Consider the following 17,022-nt stretch of genomic DNA (forward strand, 5'->3'; position numbering starts at 1 on the left):
GGGGGGGGGGGCCACTGCAGCGCTCAGCTCCCCATGCCAGCCTCACCCAGGAACTAAGGGAGACCCCAGGATGGAGGAGGCCCAGCTGTGCTCCCTGAGCCAGGAGGGGGTGGGGCTGGGCGCCTTACCCATCTTCCCTTGCACAGGGACCCAGGGGCATCTCTGTTCCCTCATCCCGATCCTCAGAGGGTCACACCTCACCCTGTTCTGACCCTGGGCGGGTTACGGTGTCCAACCCTGGGAGGGTCTAGTTGGCAAGGTGAGAAAAGCTCAGGGGCGCTTGGCCATTCCTTCTGCCCCAACACCACCACTTCCAGGCTGTGACCTTAGCACCGGAAGCTGCAGATGTGAACCTCGAGTTCCTGAACCCTGCCCATCCTCCTCCCCTGAAGCCAGCACCCCTTCGCATCTTCTTTCCTGGGACAGGACAGCATTTCCCAACTTCCCTTGCAGGTGGGCGGGTCCCAACCCTCAGACCCCCCGGGGTGGCACTTGCACCTCCTCCATGTCCACCCTCATCTGTCACACACCCCAGGATGTGTGGGCCCCAGGACTATCTCCAAAGCCCGATGCGTCTCCAGGGTCCAGGACCCTCACCTGCACATCCCTGAACTTCCTGATTCCTCCCCCTCCTCCACCTCAGTCTGTTGCCAAGTCCTGCTGGCTTTGCCTCCTGTCCCCAGCCAGCGCTTCAACCCGATGCCTCCTCCTTCTACCACCCCTCCCCACTAGGCCATTCCAGAACCTTCCCCTGGTGTACCCACTTGGTGGTGGCCAAGCCCCCACCAGTCCCCAGTCCATCTTCCATTAAGAGCCTTGCAGTCTTTGCTCTTGTGGGTGGAACCCTGCCAGGCTCCTCTTCCTGCAGTCTCAGGTCCCCAGCCCATGGCCAGCTCAGCTCCCCTCAGGCCTCTGAACTCCTGGCCCTCTGGCCATCCTGCAGCCCCTCCCCCACGCAGTCTCCGCTCAGCCCCTCCCCAGTCGGGTCCCTAGGACCCTCAGTATGCCAACTCCCTCTGCCCTGTCACACACGTTCACAGCCATGTGCCTGCCCCCGTTACACCTGCCGGGCTTGCAGCTTCACTGTGAGCCATTCAATTCTGCAAGCCTCACCGTGCCACTCGGCCCGATTCACCCCTGCCCAGGTCCTTTGCCGTGCCCCCCCCCCACACCTGGCTCTCACTTTCCACAGCTCCTTCTGGGGGAGCACTCACCAGCAAGTCAGTTAAAAAACACCCCTCTCCCGCCACGCACCCCCAGCCCTGGGGAGCTGGGGAACTGGATTTCTAAACAAAAACATTTTTAGATTTATAAGCAAGGAGAAAAAAATACTCGTGTCTATTTTTGTGTGCAACAGGGAGTTTTGAAGTCTACTTTGCGTACATGAGGATTTTTAAAAAAGATTTCGTTTGAAGGGCAGAATTAGAGAGAGGTGGAGAGGATCTTTCTCCTGCTGGTTCACTCCCCAAAGGGCCCCAGTGGCTGGGGAGGAGCCAAGAGGAGCCAGGAGCCTGGAGCTTCATCAGGGTCCCCAACGTGGATGCAGAGATGTAATCATTTGGGCCATCCTCTGCTGTGTCTTCAGACACATTAGCAGGGAGCTGGATTGGAAGTGGAGTGGCTGGGATTTGAACTGGTGGTCTGAGAGGGGATGCCAGAGGGGCAGGTGCGGCTGAACCTGCTGTGCCACAACACTGGCCCGCACCTGTTCTGACATGGGTGCAACAGTGCCAGTGGCTAAATGAATGCCATTTTTAACATACAGAACCTCCGGAACTTCCCTGGGGGGATTGTGGCAGCGGACATGGGAAACACTCCGAATGTGTGGCTGTTGATGTGGTCGGGGACATGGCCTGGAGCTCTGGAACTCACTGCCCCTATCTAGGCACCGTGTCCTCAGAGGGGGCCGTTGTCTCCTGGACACTGGGTCTGACACTCACCTGTTTGTCCAGGTACATCCAAGCCTCGCTGACCGCCCCCCTCCCCAGGCGTCTCCGCCTCCTTCTGCTTGATACTGGCCCCAGCTCCCTAGATGCCATTGCCATGGGGGAATGGGCAGGAGGCCTGGGTGCGGGAGCAGGACAAGTGGGGCCTGACCCCAGAAAAGGCGGGCAGTGAGACCGGCGCGGTCCCGAGAGCCGGGCTCCTACCCAGGTGCGAAAGGGTACCCTTGCCTGGCCGGCTCTGCTTCAGCTCAGACCAAGGGGTACTGCGGCTGTGCCGCAGCCACTTCGGAAGCTCACCGGTGCGTCCTGGGGGCTCGTGCAGATCGGGGTCTTGCTCCCACCTGGTTTTAAGCTGCACACGCACACACGTGTGGTCACTTTGACAGGCTTAACCTGATGCCCCGTCTGCATCGCACCCTGACCACCGCTGCACCTGCTCCTGTGGCAATCCCCAAGCATCCCCGAGCGCGGGCGGGGGCGCGCGGGCCCGGGCGGGCAGGGGCGCGCGGGGCCGGGCCGGGCAGGAGCGCGGGGCCCGGGTGGCCAGGGGCGCGCGGGGCCGGGGCGGGCAGGGCCCGGGCGGGCAGGCACGCGGGGCCGGGGCGGGCAGGGCCTTGGCGGGCAGGCGCGCGGGGCCCGGCGGGCAGGAGTGCGGCGCCGTGGCGGCGGCGGGCGGTGCTGCGGGAGCGGCGCGCTGCGGGCCCGGGCGCCAGGCCGCCGTGACGTCACGGCCCCGCCCGCGGGTGATGCTGCAGCGGCCGCGGCTGACCGGGGGCGGCGGGGCCCGCAGCGAGCGGCGCCGGGGGCAGGCGGGAGCCCAGCGCGGCGAGGGGATGCCTGCCGTCTGCACGCACAGGTACCGTTCCCGGCCGCGCGCGCCGCCGGCTCCCGCGTCGCGGCCCGAGCCGCGGACTCCAGGTTGGCACGGAGACCTTTTGTTCTTCCGGTCCGATTCCTCGGAGCACGGACGGGGGACCCTGCCCCGGGCCCTGTATGTGGACGCCCAACCCCAGCCTCGCGAGGCCCGGTGCTGGGCAGCGGCCGGGGACAGGTGGATTTTGCCCTGGCCCTGGAGTTTGTCCCCCGCGCTGGCTTGTGATGCGTTTATGGAGCCCGAGGCCTGCTCCCCGGTCACCTGGCCAGGTGTCATCAGCTTCCGGTCCACCTCCCGCCCGAGGCTGAACCCCTGGAGGATCAGGGCTGCCACCGCCCTGAGCTGCCTGGGAGGGACTGGGGGGGGGGGTCTGTGCTGTGATGAGTAACCGACGCCGCGGGAGACAGGCTGTGTCCCCTCTGCCCTGGACAGGAAATAACTTTGGAGATGACTCAGTGCCAGCATGGCACCGCGGAGGCCCAGGCCCAGGGTGGGCACTGGAGACCGCTGACCGCACTGGTTACAGGGCTCTGGAACGACAGCCCTCCCGGAGTATGAACTCCAGGAACGGAGAGAGGAAGACTGGGAGGTAGTTTGCATATAGAGCCCTTAGTGTCATCCCAGCTTACTTTCATCCAGGGCACCCTCCAAGTCTGTGTGTGTGTTTTTAAACATCGTCCAGGCGGAGGGGCCGGAACAGGCTTTGAGCTCAACGGAGAGGGTCTGCTGGGGATGCCCTGGTGCCACGTGAGCCCGTGGGCTCCGGACCCTGCCCTGCTCCTTGTTAATGTGCCCGCGAGGCAGCAGGTTCTGCCCAGCCACGTGGTAGAGACCTGGACTGAGTTCCTGGCTTTAGGCTGGCTCGGCCCTGGCTGTGGTGGGCACTTGGGGAGGCACACACACACACACACACACACACACCCCTCACATCCTCTCTGTTTTCTGTAAGTTTAATGGGGCTGGATAGATAATCTTCAGGGATCCCAGTACACCTTTAAGGGGTCCCAAGCGCCAGTCACGTCGTGTGAAAAGGTCTGATATGGACTGGCCTGAGTGGGACGGGAGTCCATGTCAGGCGCAGGTGTCTGGCCTCATGGTTAAGGGCCCGTGTTGCTTGCAGAAGCTGCCTGGATTCACCGCCTGCCACTCCCTCCCGGCTCCACCTTCCGCTAGGGCAGGCCCTGTACGGGGGGGGGGCAGGGGGGCAAGGGTGATGGCTCAAGTATGGGGTTCTTCCCACCACCTAGGGGGGATACCTGGCTCTAGCCCTCACAGGGGAGTGAACCAGCAGGCGGGTTCTTCTCTCTCCTGCCTCTCCGATAAAAACATTTTAAATATTTGTTATTTTATTATTAAAGAGTTATTTATTTTTATTTGAAAGGTAAATTTATAAATTTACAGAGAGAAGGAAAGACACAGAGAGAAATCTTCCATCTGCTGGTTCACTCCTCAAACTGCCACAGAGCTGAGCTGAGCTGAAATGGTGTGAATGCAGGAGCCCGAAGACTTGGGCTGGCCTCCACTCCTTCCCATGTGCACCAGCAGGAGCTGGATCGGAAGTGGAGTAACTGGGACTTGAACCTGTGCCCCTATGGGATGCCAGCGCTAGCAGACAGAGAATTAGCTTGCTGCACCACCGTTATGGTCCCTCTCCAATAAAAATTTGTGTGAGATTCTGAAAATTCCCTTTTGATACTTTAAATTTCCCTTCCATTCAATTTCTTACTAACACTTAGAAGATCCAAGAAACTTGTGAACAGGTTTGGATTTAACTTTGAAAGGCAGAGAGAGAGAGAGACAGAGCTCTTCCATCCATTGGTTTATTCTTCAGATGTGCACACAGCTGAGGCCGGCCAGGTCAAAGCGAGACGCTCAGGGCTCAGCCAGGTGTCCCGTGCTGCCCGGGACACAGCTGGATCTGGGGCTCGAACCCAGAGACCACTGTGTAATGCATCAGCCCCAGAAGCATCTTAACTCTGTTTCTACATAGAAATGGTTCCCGCAATCCCCAAAGTTGGGGTGCACCCTGGTGGGGACTTTTTGTCAAGGCTAGAGTTGATTCTGGTTGAGGTGCTGGAGGCTGGTGGGCGGCCTGGGCTGTTTGCCCAGCTGCAGGAGGGGGGTGGGGAGTCGGCCCAGGTGAGGGCAGCAAGCTTCCTCTTGGGGAAGATGAACTCCCGCGTAGGCTGTCCGAAGCCAAGACCTTCCTCCAGCAAGCTCGCGGTTCTTCCTTCCGAAAGGGAAGGTGCTTGCCTCCGTGTTCATGTCGTCGGGTGAAGTGCAGAGAAAGCCCAGTGCCGGGAGGCTGAGGGGAGAGGTGCTGGGCAGAGAACGGAGCCCGCCTCAGCACACATGCCCTGTGCCTGAGCGTTGGCTGGGTGACTCCCTAGGGTGCTTACAGCTCACCCCGCAGGGTCTTTGGAAGAAAGATGAGCTGCTCTGAGGAGCTCTGGAGCCTCAACATTGGCGGGGCCAGGGGCACCTCAGAAGTGAGTTCACGTGAGATGAGTGCTGGGTGTCCACGCAGTTCTCAGACCTGAATGCCCTTGTCGCAGAGGACAGCATCGCGTTTCCATCAGGTCGCAATTTGTAGAAAGGACGGTGGATGGAGTACCTGGTCATGTCCCAACACCTGGGTACAAGCTCCGCCCGTTAGCCGGGCGCCCAGTCCGGCCAGCATCAGCAGCCACCTTCCTGCGGGCCTCCCCTCTCACCACACACGCCCACCCTGCCCAGCAGCCCCTCCTGGGTCTCTCCCACCTGCAGGACCAGGACCTCGGCATCTCGGTCCTCGGTACTCCCCTGAGGAGGATAGGGAAGGGCAGGTGTTTGGAGAGGTGGGCTGTGGGTGTGAACTAATATATGAGTGGCAGGAAGGATGGTGGATGGATGGATAGGCAGCAGGTGCGTGAGGGTGTGGGTGGCTGGGCCACTGGTCTAACTGATCCAGGTTCTCATCCTGCTGGCGTGTCCGGGGCCAGTTACATCCACCATCCACGTCTTCTGGAGTGCAGGACAAGTCCCTGGTGGGTGGGGCGGTGGAGGAGTTGGGGGGACACATTCTGAGTGATTTCTAAGGCAGCTACCCCAAGTCCATGCCAGAACCCAGGGGCCTCCCTGGAGCAGCCTGGAGCAATTTGGTGGGAAGCCCTGAGGAGTGTCACCTTCAGGGTGTCTGTCCTTGCTGGGAAAGCGGTCCTGGCTTGGGGACGGCCTCCTGGGAGGGTCCTGGCTTGGGGACCACCTCCTGGGAGGGCCTTGGGGGGACATGGTGAGGCTGGGGGGAGCAGGCTATCAGAACCCGCTCAGAATCCTGCAACTCACCTGGTGTGGGTGTCCCTTACTCCATGTGGGCTCACACACATGCACACACTGGCATGCATACACACACACGTGGACACTGGCACGCATACACACACGCGTGGACACACGCCAGCACCCTCAGGTCTACCCTCAGCACTCGAGTGGGGGTAGAGTGCAGAGGGAAACGGCTGGGCACTTCGGAGCAGGTCTGTGGCCGACCCGGGACAGGAGGAGAGGAGGCAGCCGGATGGGGCAAAGGTCTTTTCCTTGCTTGCACTCCACCTCAGCCAGGGGCTTTGTGAAAACTATCAAAAACAAAGTTGACAAAAGCCCGCTCCTCACCCTCACTGGCTCTTAGCATTTTGCTTCCCAGGCAGTGCCTGCCACGCCGCCAGTCTTGGCTCACCCTGGGCACCCTCCCTGCTGATGCCGGAAAGCAGGGAAACGGGGTACTGGCAGTCAGCTGCTGGGGAGCAGGGACTTCTCCCAGAGACCTGCTGCCCTGCGCTGAACCCCCAGGAGCGTGGCAAAGTGAAAGGGCTGTCCCTTGCTGTGTCCGAGTGCTCGGGGTGTCCCTGTCCCACGCTTGTCCAAATCCCCCGGAATCTTCAGGTGGAGACAAACTGAGCCTTGGACGTGGGTCCCAGACTGAGACAGCCGGGTGGCCCCCAGGCTCCTGTACGGAGCCTGTTTGGGGTGCTGTCCCTGTGGACTCCAGGGGTGTCCTGCTGCCCAAGCATGGAATGCCTGTGGGCGGGCAAGCTGTGCTGCTGGGCCATCTCGGGGCACAGCTCTCCCTCAGGGAGGGGTCACTGAAGCCAGAAGGGTGCCCCACTGTGGATGCAGTGTGAAAGGGGGGCCTTCTCTGGGATAGTGATCGTCACCCCCACCGGCTTCCCCCACAGGCCTGCCCCACAATGACCGCCCCGGCGGTGAGTGGCACCCCTCTGGGAGACCCCCATTTCCCCAGCGTGGCCCCTCAGGACTCCTGGAGGTCGCAGGTCTCAGGCTCTGTGGGCTCCGTGACCCGGCACCTCAGCCACAGAGCCAACAACTTCAAGCGCCACCCCAAGAGGAGGAAGTACATCGGGCCCTCGCCGCCCCCGCCCCCCAACACCCCCTGCCCGATTGAGCTGGTGGACTTCGGGGAGCTGCACCCCCAGAGGTCCCTCCGTGAGCTGCTCTTCAATGGCTGCATCCTGTTTGGCATCGAGTTCAGCTACGCCATGGAGACGGCGTACGTGACCCCCGTACTCCTGCAGATGGGCCTGCCTGACCAGCTCTACAGCCTGGTGTGGTTTATCAGCCCCATCCTCGGTGAGTCCCAGAGCTAGGTGGCCTCTAGAAACCTCCAGAAGCATCTGGAAGCTTCAGTGGAAGCAGCTTGAGGGTGCTGGGGGCCGGACTGGGAGGAGCAAGACCACAGGGAAAAGCTGGAGTGGCCGATCCTGTCCAGGCAGCCGGGCAGGGGTGTAGCGGGTCCATGGCTGCCTGCAGCACGCCTGTCCTGGATCAGGAGCGAGACGTAGGGGGCTGTGGGCCCGCCACAAGGCTGGGCCACTGACCCTGGCCTCTCTCTGTCCCAGGATTCCTGCTGCAGCCGCTGCTGGGTGCTTGGAGTGACCGGTGTGCCTCCAGGTTTGGAAGGAGACGCCCTTTCATACTTGTCCTGGCGATAGGTCTGTTGTTTCAACATGGAAATAAAACAGAAAAACAAACAAGCAAAAACACAAGCTTCCCACTAGGAAAAGCTGAGCATGTGGCCCCAGGAGCCCTCCAGGAGTTCCCCCCACCACCCAAGCTGGCAGCTGTGAGAGTTGAGCGAGAAAGTTTACCCGACTCCTCTTAGAAATCCCAGGGGCACGCACAGTCGGCTGCCCCGCTGGCAGGCTCTCCCTGGGGCCTCCGGGCTCTGACCTGAGTGAGGATGGCTGGGGGCAGAGCTGCTCCCTGCCTATACCCCCATGACCATGGCCTCATCTCTGCTTCCAGGGGCGCTGCTGGGCCTCTCACTCTTGCTGAATGGAAGGGACATTGGTGCAGCCCTGGCCGACACGGCCACCAACCACAAGTGGGGCATCCTCCTGACAGTGTGTGGGGTGGTGCTGATGGACTTCAGTGCCGACTCGGCTGACAACCCCAGCCACGCCTACATGATGGACGTGTGCGGCCCAGTGGACCAGGACCGGGGTCTGAACATACACGCCCTCTTGGCAGGTGAGCATCATTTCAGCTGTGGCACCAAGTGCTGGGGCAGGGTGGGGTCAGTGTTGTGGCCAAGGCACACGCTGGGATGCCTGCCTGCCTGCCCGCCTGCCAAGGCCAGGGCTACATTCCCAGCTCGGCTCTTGATTCTGACTTATTGTTTCTGAAGAGCCTGGGAGGCAGCAGTTGATGGCTCAAGAAACTGGGTCCCTGTCCCCGTTGTGGGAGCCCTGGGTCCTTGTCCCTCTCCAGGAGCCCTGGCTCCCTGCCCAATCCTGGGAGCCCTGGGTCCCTGTCCCCCTCCAGGAGCCCCGGGTCCCTGTCCCCCTCCAGGAGCCCTGGGTCCCTGTCCCCTCCAGGAGTCCTGGCTCCCTGCCCCCTTCCAGGAGCCCTGGGTCCCTGTCCCCTCCAGGAGCCCTGGGTCCCTGTCCCCTCCAGGAGTCCTGGGTCCCTGTCCCCCTCCAGGAGCCCTGGCTCTTTGCTCCATCCTCCTCCAGGAGTCCTGGGTCCCTGTCCCCTCCAGGAGCCCTGGCTCTTTGCCCCATCCTCCTCCAGGAGCCCCGGGTCCCTGTCCCCTCTAGGAGTCCTGGGTCCCTGTTCCCCTCCAGGAGCCCTGGCTCTTTGCCCCATCCTCCTCCAGGAGCCCTGGGTCCCTGTCCCCTCCAGGAGCCCTGGGGGCTCCCCTCTGAACTGCCAGCCCTGGGGGAGGTCACACCTGCAGGTTTAGTTCAGCCATGTGCGTGTGTCTCATGCGTGAACCAAGAATGCTCTGTCGTCCCTGTCTGCCCACCTTTGTGTCCTTTCTAAACCAGAGCCCCAGCTCTGCCCACCCCTGCCTCTGTCCCCCAAGATGTGAGCCTTTCCCATCTGCCCTGGCACGGCAGCAGGGCCATGGCAGGTGGCCTGGCGGCTGGGGAAGAACCTGTCCTGGGAACCTCAGACTCCTTACTACCAGGGTTTCAGTGGGGCACACGCCATGCGTGGAATCTTGGGGTGCGGTTTCCCACCCTAGGGGGCTGCTCCTTGCCTGCCAGAAGCAGGGCCCCACTTGCCCTGTTTCTCTCCCCAGGTCTCGGAGGAGGTTTTGGCTATGTGGTCGGGGGGATCCACTGGGACAAGACCCGCTTCGGGAGGGCCCTGGGTGGTCAGCTCCGCGTCATCTACATCTTCACCGCCATCACCCTGAGCGTCTCCACCGTCCTGACCCTGGTCAGCATCCCGGAGCGGCCCCTGCGGCCGCCGGGCGAGAGGAGGGCGGCCATGAAGAGTCCCAGCCTGCCTCTGCCACCGTCCCCGCCCGTCCCGCCTGAGCAAGGCTCCAGTGAGCCCCTTCCCTCGCACCCGGCCACCAGCTTCTACGCCAGCTTCTCCAGCCCCATCTCGCCCCTGAGCCCCCTCACGCCCAAGTACGGCAGCTTCCTCAGCAGGGACAGTTCCCTGACGGGCATCAATGAGTTCGCCTCGTCCTTCGGCACCTCCAACATAGACAGCGTCCTCATTGACTGCTTCACGGCCGGCCAGGATGAATACTTGGCCCTGCCTGGCAGCGTGCCGCGGCAGCCCGTCAGCGTCAGCTTCCCCCAGGCCCCTGACAGCTTCTACTGCCAGGACCGGAGCCTCCTGGCCCGGAGAGAGGGCAGCGCCCTGACCTCGGATGGAGACGTGCTAAGGGTGGGCTCGCTGGATGCCCCCAAGCCACGGGCGTCTGGGATCCTGAAGAGACCCCAGAGCCTGGCTCTCCCAGACACAGCTGGAGGAAGTGCGCCAGAAACCAGCCGGAGGAGGAATGTCACCTTCAGCCAACAGGTGAGCAAAGAGGTCAAGGGTCAGAGAGCAGCAGGTGCTGCCTCCTGCTGGTGATGTGTGGGCAGCGAGTTTCCACAGCCATCCGCAGCACCCAGAGGTGGGCCCCGTGTGCACTGGGCTGCTCTGTTAGCCCCAAGTCCGTGCTGTGGTGGGCGCCTGCCTGTGACGTCCCTCCTGGCTCCTGATCCGCTTGCCCAAGGGGACTTGGGTCAGGCTGTTGCCCCCAGAACTTGTGTGCAACGCATTTGTTGGGAGTATTTTTCTGGCAGCGGCCAGCCCAGAGCCCAAGGCGCCCACACCCCGAAGTCTCCCTGAAAAACAAGACATGTAAACTACACCCCCCGCTCTCACCGCCCATGGCACCGGGCACCTCACTGTTGTGTCAGCCACATCCTGGAGGCTGAGAAGGCCCTGGATTCTCAGCCAGTGGCATCTTCTGTGAAGACAAAGAATCTTCCGGAAGGCTGTCAGAGTCGTTTTCAGAGTAGATTGGAGTGGCGGTTCCTTCGAGTGACAAGAGGGGGATGCCATTGTCGCTGTGCTCAGTGGTCCAGCCAGTTCAGGGCAGGAGTTCCTGAGGCCTTGTCTAGCCCGAGTGGGTCTCGAGGGAGGCAGTCCCAGATACACGCTGTCTGTGCCCAGACCCAGCCAGTCCACAGGAGACCCAGATGAGCAGGTGCTTGGTGAGGCCCCTCCTGTGTGCCAGGTGCATGTCTCCCCTCACCCTGTCTGAAGGCCCCATGGCGGCCACTGCCTAGGCTGCCGCGTGGTAACAGCTGGGATCTGCAGTCTGGGGCGGGGCTCAGCCAGAGGACACCAGGCTCCCCACCGGGTCTGAAGGAGTGCGTGTCACCACAGTGTCAGGGAGCCCCTGCTGCAACAGTGCGACATTGTCCAGTGGCCCCCATCAGGGTGGGCATGGGCAGCCTCACTTTGCATGACCCCAGGTCACGTGTCCAGCTCGTTGCCAGTCCTGGGCCAACGTGCCCTGTCTCCAAAGACTCGGGCAGAGCCGGTTCTCAAGGTGTGTGCTTGAACTCTTACTCCCAACCTCCTCTAACTCCTCTTTCCCGCCAGGAACCGCCAGGGGCTGCCAGCACCAGGGACTGACTGCCCCTGGGGAGCCAGGGCTGCACCTCGGCAAGCATCAGGCCCCAGGAGACCCCCAAGCCAGGCTGGGCTACTGTGGGAGGACTCCCAGAAGGCAATCCCTCCACCCCTTCCAACCTGACGAGGAGGCGTGGCGGGCAAGGGGTGCCCTGCCCTCCGGGTGACAGGAGGTCCCCCTGTCCGGAGAGGGTGTCTCCGCTTCTCCACCCGCTCTCCGTGCAAAGAAGGGGCCCTGCGGGGTGCGGGTCTGAGCTGACCCACGTTTCTCTAAATCAGATTCACTCCTCCCGCAGGTGACCAAGTGCTGCCTTCCTCTCCAGCGGGCCTCGCCTGCGCCCCACGCTCAGTCACACGTGGGCAGTGCCCACTCCAGCTCGGCCACGTGTTTCTGAATGGTGCGCTCGTGGGGTTCCCTTGCAGGTGGCCAACATCTTACTCAACGGCGTGAAATATGAGAGCGAGCTGACGGGCTCCGCCGAGCAGGCCGAGCCGCCTCTGTCAGCCAGGCATCTCTGCTCCACCATTTGCCACATGCCCCGGGCGCTGCGTAGCCTCTGCGTCAACCACTTCCTGGGTGAGCTCTCGAACCACGCGTGGCAGTGCCCCGCATGGCCCTCCACGGGGGTCCTTTGCTGCTGAGTGGTTGGCTACCCGACTTCTCAAAATGAATCTTTGGACCAAAAATAAGAATTTGAGGTGATTGGGGCTCTTGCGTCAGCATGACCTTCCAAAAGGCCGTTTCGCACTGGCAGAGGATGTCACATGTGAATGAGGCGTTTGTCCCCATGGTGTCACTCCTGATTCCAGGCCAGCCCCAGGCATCTGAGGGTGGGTTCCGTCACAAGCCTGGCTTCCAGTCCTGGCTGCACCAGCTTCCTGCCAGCCACACCTGCCCTGAGAAGCAACAGGTGGCTCCGGTGTGTGTCGGGGTGCCACACCTGCACGGGAGACCCTGATGGAGATTCAGATGGAAGATCTCCCCGTCCCCCTTTCTCTCTGCCTTTCAAATAATAAGCAGAGACAAAGCCTGCCCCTGCGCTATCTCCCACAGCCCAGCAGGTGGCACTGTAAGTGGGGAGGGCTCCTGGCCAGGCTGACCGGACGCTGTGTGACGGGATGTGCATGGTGGCAGATCGTTTGGCACCAAGGCAAACACCTCTGGGGTCCAGTATTCCAGAGCATTGCCAAGAAGCCCCCTCTCCGCCCACCTAAGGGGACCGACCCCAGCTCAGCAGCTGGAGAACCACCGACAGCATCCTGTCACTCATGTGTAGAAATCTGTGTTTATTTACAGCAAAAACTACATGAGAACCTACATGGTTTTGCCTGAGTTTGCTTCTCAGCACTAGGTACTTTTTGTTGCTTATTTGAAAGGCAAAGTCAGAGAGAGAGAGAGGGAGGGAGGGAGAGACGTGTTTCATTTGCTTGTTCACTCCCCAAACGGCTGGGATGGCCACCTTGGTCCTGGTCCAGGCGGAAGCCAGGAGCCAGGAGAATCCTAGTCTCCCACATGGGTGCAGGAAGCTGCATGGGAATGGAGCAGCCAGGACTTGAGTCTTTGCTGCAAGTAGCTGGCTGCAACCTGTGCCATGATGCCAGCTCCTCTGGGTACGCTTTAACCCCTGAACCTGTGCAAGCTGTGTGTGACCGTGATGGTCGGTGAACACTGGCCTGGGTGCCCTGGGCTCAGTGCCTTCTTCCCACACAGGCTGGCTGTCGTTCGAGGGGATGCTGCTCTTCTACACTGACTTCATGGGTGAGGTGGTGTTCCAGGGCGACCCCAAGGCCCCACACACATCTGAAGCCTACGAGAAGTACAGCAGTGGCGTCACCATGGGCTGCTGGGGACTGTGCATCTACGCCTTCAGTGCTGCCTTCTACTCAGGTACTCAGCAATGGCGGCCTCCGGGGCTGTGTGGGTGTGCCGGGCCCCGGTGCGTGCAGGGGGACGCTGCAGTCTGGTCCCTCCGGGGCTGTGTGGGCATGTGGCCCCAGTGAGTGGTGGGGACGCTGCAGTCTAGCCCCTTCGGAGTTCTCACCAGCTGCTGGGCCCCTGACTGAGCTGCCCAGGCAGAGTCCCCCGTGGGGGGCCGAATGCGTGTCTGGACCACTCCTAGGGCAGTCAGCCCTGCCCACATCCATCCCACATGGCTCAGTGGGTTGGCTGGCCCACAAGATGGAATAGGAGGTATGGAGCAGGTTCACAGGGCCTCAGGGTGCACAGAGGACCCAGGGACCCAGGAATCAATGCTGTGATCCCAGAGGGGCCCCAGGGTGGCCATCCCCTGTAGCCTGGCTAGCAATGGCCATAGGGTCTGCCCATTCCTTCTATGAAGACCAGAGGACAGATCTCACCGGCAGTGCCCACTGCCCCCATGACTGGGCCCTTGTGGCTCAGGAACAGTGGCCAAAGAGCAGCCTGGTGTCAGCCTCCTTCACTCTCCTTGAGGTGGGTGACTCAGAGTTCTCACGGGTTACCAGACACTCCCCTTGGTGTTTAAAATGGCTTAAGAACAAATGCGTCTTGGAGAGCAAGAGCCATGACAGACTGCTGCTGGGAGTGGAGGGGGCAGGGGGCTGGACCCCGTGCCCAGACTGCCAGAGCTCAGCTGACAGCCGAGCGCAGTGTTTGGTCCTGCACAGCAGGGGGTGGCATCAGCTCATGGGGAAAGGACCCCATTTCAATTAAGCCACACTGGAAGATGGGCATAAGGGAGGGGCAGCCATGTGGTGGGCTGTTGGTATCCCCAGTGTGGAGGCGGACAGAGGAGACACTGAGGACGTGAGTACAGCGTCCCCTGGGCCATCCTGGGGACTTGGCTGGGACTGGCTGCCCTGCCTAGCCCTGAGGGTGGCGGGGGGCTGAGCTGAGCCACGTGGGCCCACAGCCATCCTGGAAAAGCTGGAGGAGCTCCTGAGTGTGCGCACCCTCTACTTCATCGCCTATCTCGCTTTCGGCCTGGGCACGGGGCTGGCCACGCTCTCCAGGAACCTGTATGTGGTCCTGTCGCTGTGTGTGACCTACGGTGTCCTGTTCTCCACGCTGTGCACCCTGCCGTACTCACTGCTCTGTGACTACTACCAGAACAAGAAGGTGAGCATGTGTGCTGGGAGACCCCACCCCTCTCCTGGACCCAGTCTTGGGCCCCCTGCTGCTTCCCTGGCAGAGACCTGTCCCCCCATGAAATGGCTAGGGTGGGGAGGTGGGTGAGAGTAACGTGGGATCCCAACCTGGGGGGCAACGGGAAACCCCAGGATGAATGGGGTCTCAGCATCCGTGGTAGGCGCAGGCAGGGTTCAGCCAGGCCAGGCGAGTCAGGTCTGAGGCCGCAACCCGGGATGCGAGCCCCGCTTTGTAAATGCTTTTGAGATTTTGTTCAGCCTGGATTCGTTTCCAAGAGCCCTGCAAAGTCTCATGACCTGGCGTGCTGAGTCTGGGCACTCATGTGTGCAGCCATCTTGGCACGCCCTCTCACCTCCCCTGCCTGGCCCAGGACTCTGCCTGCGGGCCCCAGGGAGGTTCCTGGTGTTGCACCTGGCTTCTGCCCCCGTGGTATACCTGTGTGGTCATCTGCCCCTCACTGCCCCTCTCCTGCAAATTCTCCCCTAATCATGGACCCATTAACCCTTGTCCCCACACTGATCCCTGGCCTAGCCCCCATTTGTTGTGGGGTCTGGAATGTGACCGGCCTAGCCAGGGCCAGATCTGAGCACTTTCTCTTCACATTTTTTAAAGTTTAAGTTTGTTTTCTATTGGAAATATGCAGAGATGAGAGACAGAGGTGTTGTATCTGCTGGTTCATTCCCCAAGTGGCTGCAATGGCCAGAGCTGAGCCAATCCAAAGTCAGGAGCCACGAACTACTTCTGGGTCTCCCACACTGGTGCAGGGTCCCAAGGTTTTTGGGCCGTCCTCGACTGCATTCCCAGGCCACAAGCAGGGAGCTGGATGGGAAGTGGAGCTGGCTGGGATTTGAACCAGCCACCAAATGGGATCCTGGCGCATGCAAGGGGAGGATCTATCCACTAGGCCATCGTGCTACGCCCTCTTTTCATATTTAAAAAATGTTTTACTTGAGTGGAAGAAAGCGACAGCCAGAGAGCTCCACCCCCCTGGCTTACTGCGCAGGTGCCCGTAGCTCTGGCTCACTGCGCAGGTGCCCGCAGTGGCTGGGCTAGGCTGTAGCTAAGGAGTTCCCCAAGGGTGGCAGGAGCCAGGTCACTTGAGCTCTCACCTGCTGTTTCCCAGGGTTTGTGTCAGCAGGAAGCTGGCACTCTGACGTAGGCCCCACCCCCAGGGACAATTCATAAGGAAAGCCCAGCAACGGGGTGTGGCTGTCACAGCTGTCCAGATTTCGTTGTGATTTCCCCACGATGGAACGGACCACAGGGGCTGAGGCAGGGTGGCTGTTATCCATGGTCAGTTCTCTGGAGCCCCGGTACTCCTTCCCTGGATGATGCAGGAGCCAGCCTCGGTCCCAGGACTGTGTCCCTGAGGGGACTGTGCTGTGTGTTCGGGAACAACCATATCGCCCAGAGCCCGCCCCCTGCAGGGCCTCAGGGAGGGCAGCCCACCCTGGCAGCTGAGGAGGGGGCCTGTGCAGGGGCTCAGAGGGACAGAGCCAGGCCAGCCTCCTCCCTTCCTTGCTGTCCTCCCCCAGAGCTCGCTCTGCATGGCGCAGGGAGCAGGGTAGTGAGTGGTCCCGTAGACCTCAGGACTGGAGGGGCACAAGCCTAGGAAACGGAGTGGGGCACCGGGGTGCAGGATGGCGGGGGGGACCTTGTGTGAGGGAGGCAGGGCCTGGGCAAATGGCACACCCTGGGGTGGCGGCAAAGGCGGGTCCTGGCTTGTGTGAGCGCCATGGCCCGGGCTGACGCGGTGCCTCTGGGTCAGTTTGCAGGGTCCAGCGCGGATGGTACCCGGCGGGGCATGGGCATGGACATCTCCCTGCTCAGCTGCCAGTACTTCCTGGCCCAGATTCTAGTCTCCTTGGTCCTGGGGCCGCTGACCTCGGCCGTGGGCAGTGCCAGCGGGGTCATGTACTTCTCCAGCCTCATGTCTTTCCTGGGCTGCCTGTACTCCTCCCTGTGTGTCACCTACGAAATCCCACCCGGCGACGCGGCCGACGACGAGCACCGGCCCCTCCTGCCTGACGCCTGATGTCCACAATAAACCTGCACAGCAGCCAGGCTTGCGGCTCCCTGGGGTGGGCGGGCACGGGCACCAAGTGGAGGACTGGCTCCTGAGTCCTCACCCTGTGGGATCGCCCTTGTGGGGCTGCTGAGCAGATGTCCCGAGGCACCAAGATTCCCAGTGGTGCTGGGGCAGCATATGTGCGGGGCCCAGCTGAGCCGTCCTGCCTCCCACAGCCTTGGTCCGGTGGTCTCCTGGTCACACACACCCGCATCCACTCATCCATCCACACACTGGTTCTCACCCGCCCAGCCCTGCGGACATGCAGGTGCCATGAGCATGTGGTGGGTGCTAGGGGGTCCCTGCCCTTGTGGGGCCAACACATGAAGGAGGATGCGCGGGGGCCTTTGCAGGGCAAGCCTGGGCTGCCTCTTGGCAGCAGCAGCTTTTTTGCTTTGTAGATGTTTAGATTTTTCTTATCCTTTTGTAAAGCTGGAAGGTGGGAGGAGAGCTTCCATGTGTGGAAGCCAGGAGCCAGAAGCTTCTTTGAGTCTCCCATGTGGGTGCAGGGGCCCAGGCACTTGGGTGCCGTCCACTGCCTCCCAGGTGTATTAGGGAGCTGGATCGGAACCGAAACAGCTGGGAC

At 61.6% G+C, this 17,022-nt stretch overlaps 1 protein-coding gene across 3 annotated transcripts; it reads left to right on the forward strand.

Annotated features, from left to right (window-relative positions):
* The first annotated feature begins 2,681 nt into the window (after nt 1–2,681).
* On the forward strand, nt 2,682–16,427 carry SLC45A1 (solute carrier family 45 member 1). Of its 3 annotated transcripts, none has more exons than XM_058674719.1 (9): nt 2,682–2,802; nt 7,029–7,440; nt 7,710–7,802; nt 8,116–8,340; nt 9,398–10,134; nt 11,665–11,818; nt 12,953–13,129; nt 14,133–14,338; nt 16,137–16,427. In XM_058674719.1, exons 2-9 carry the CDS (start codon nt 7,041–7,043, stop codon nt 16,401–16,403), a joined length of 2,259 nt encoding a protein of 752 aa, XP_058530702.1. In that variant the 5' UTR covers nt 2,682–2,802; nt 7,029–7,040; the 3' UTR covers nt 16,404–16,427. The 3 variants fall into 3 exon arrangements, with proteins under 3 accessions (XP_058530702.1, XP_058530710.1, XP_058530716.1); XM_058674727.1 differs by having other exon boundaries at nt 2,773–2,864; XM_058674733.1 differs by lacking the exon at nt 2,682–2,802 and having other exon boundaries at nt 7,354–7,440; nt 7,710–7,761.
* The last annotated feature ends 595 nt before the right edge of the window (nt 16,428–17,022 follow it).

This window comes from Ochotona princeps, chromosome 2 (genome assembly GCF_030435755.1).
Source record: "Ochotona princeps isolate mOchPri1 chromosome 2, mOchPri1.hap1, whole genome shotgun sequence".
Classification (NCBI taxonomy): Eukaryota; Metazoa; Chordata; class Mammalia; order Lagomorpha; family Ochotonidae; genus Ochotona; species Ochotona princeps.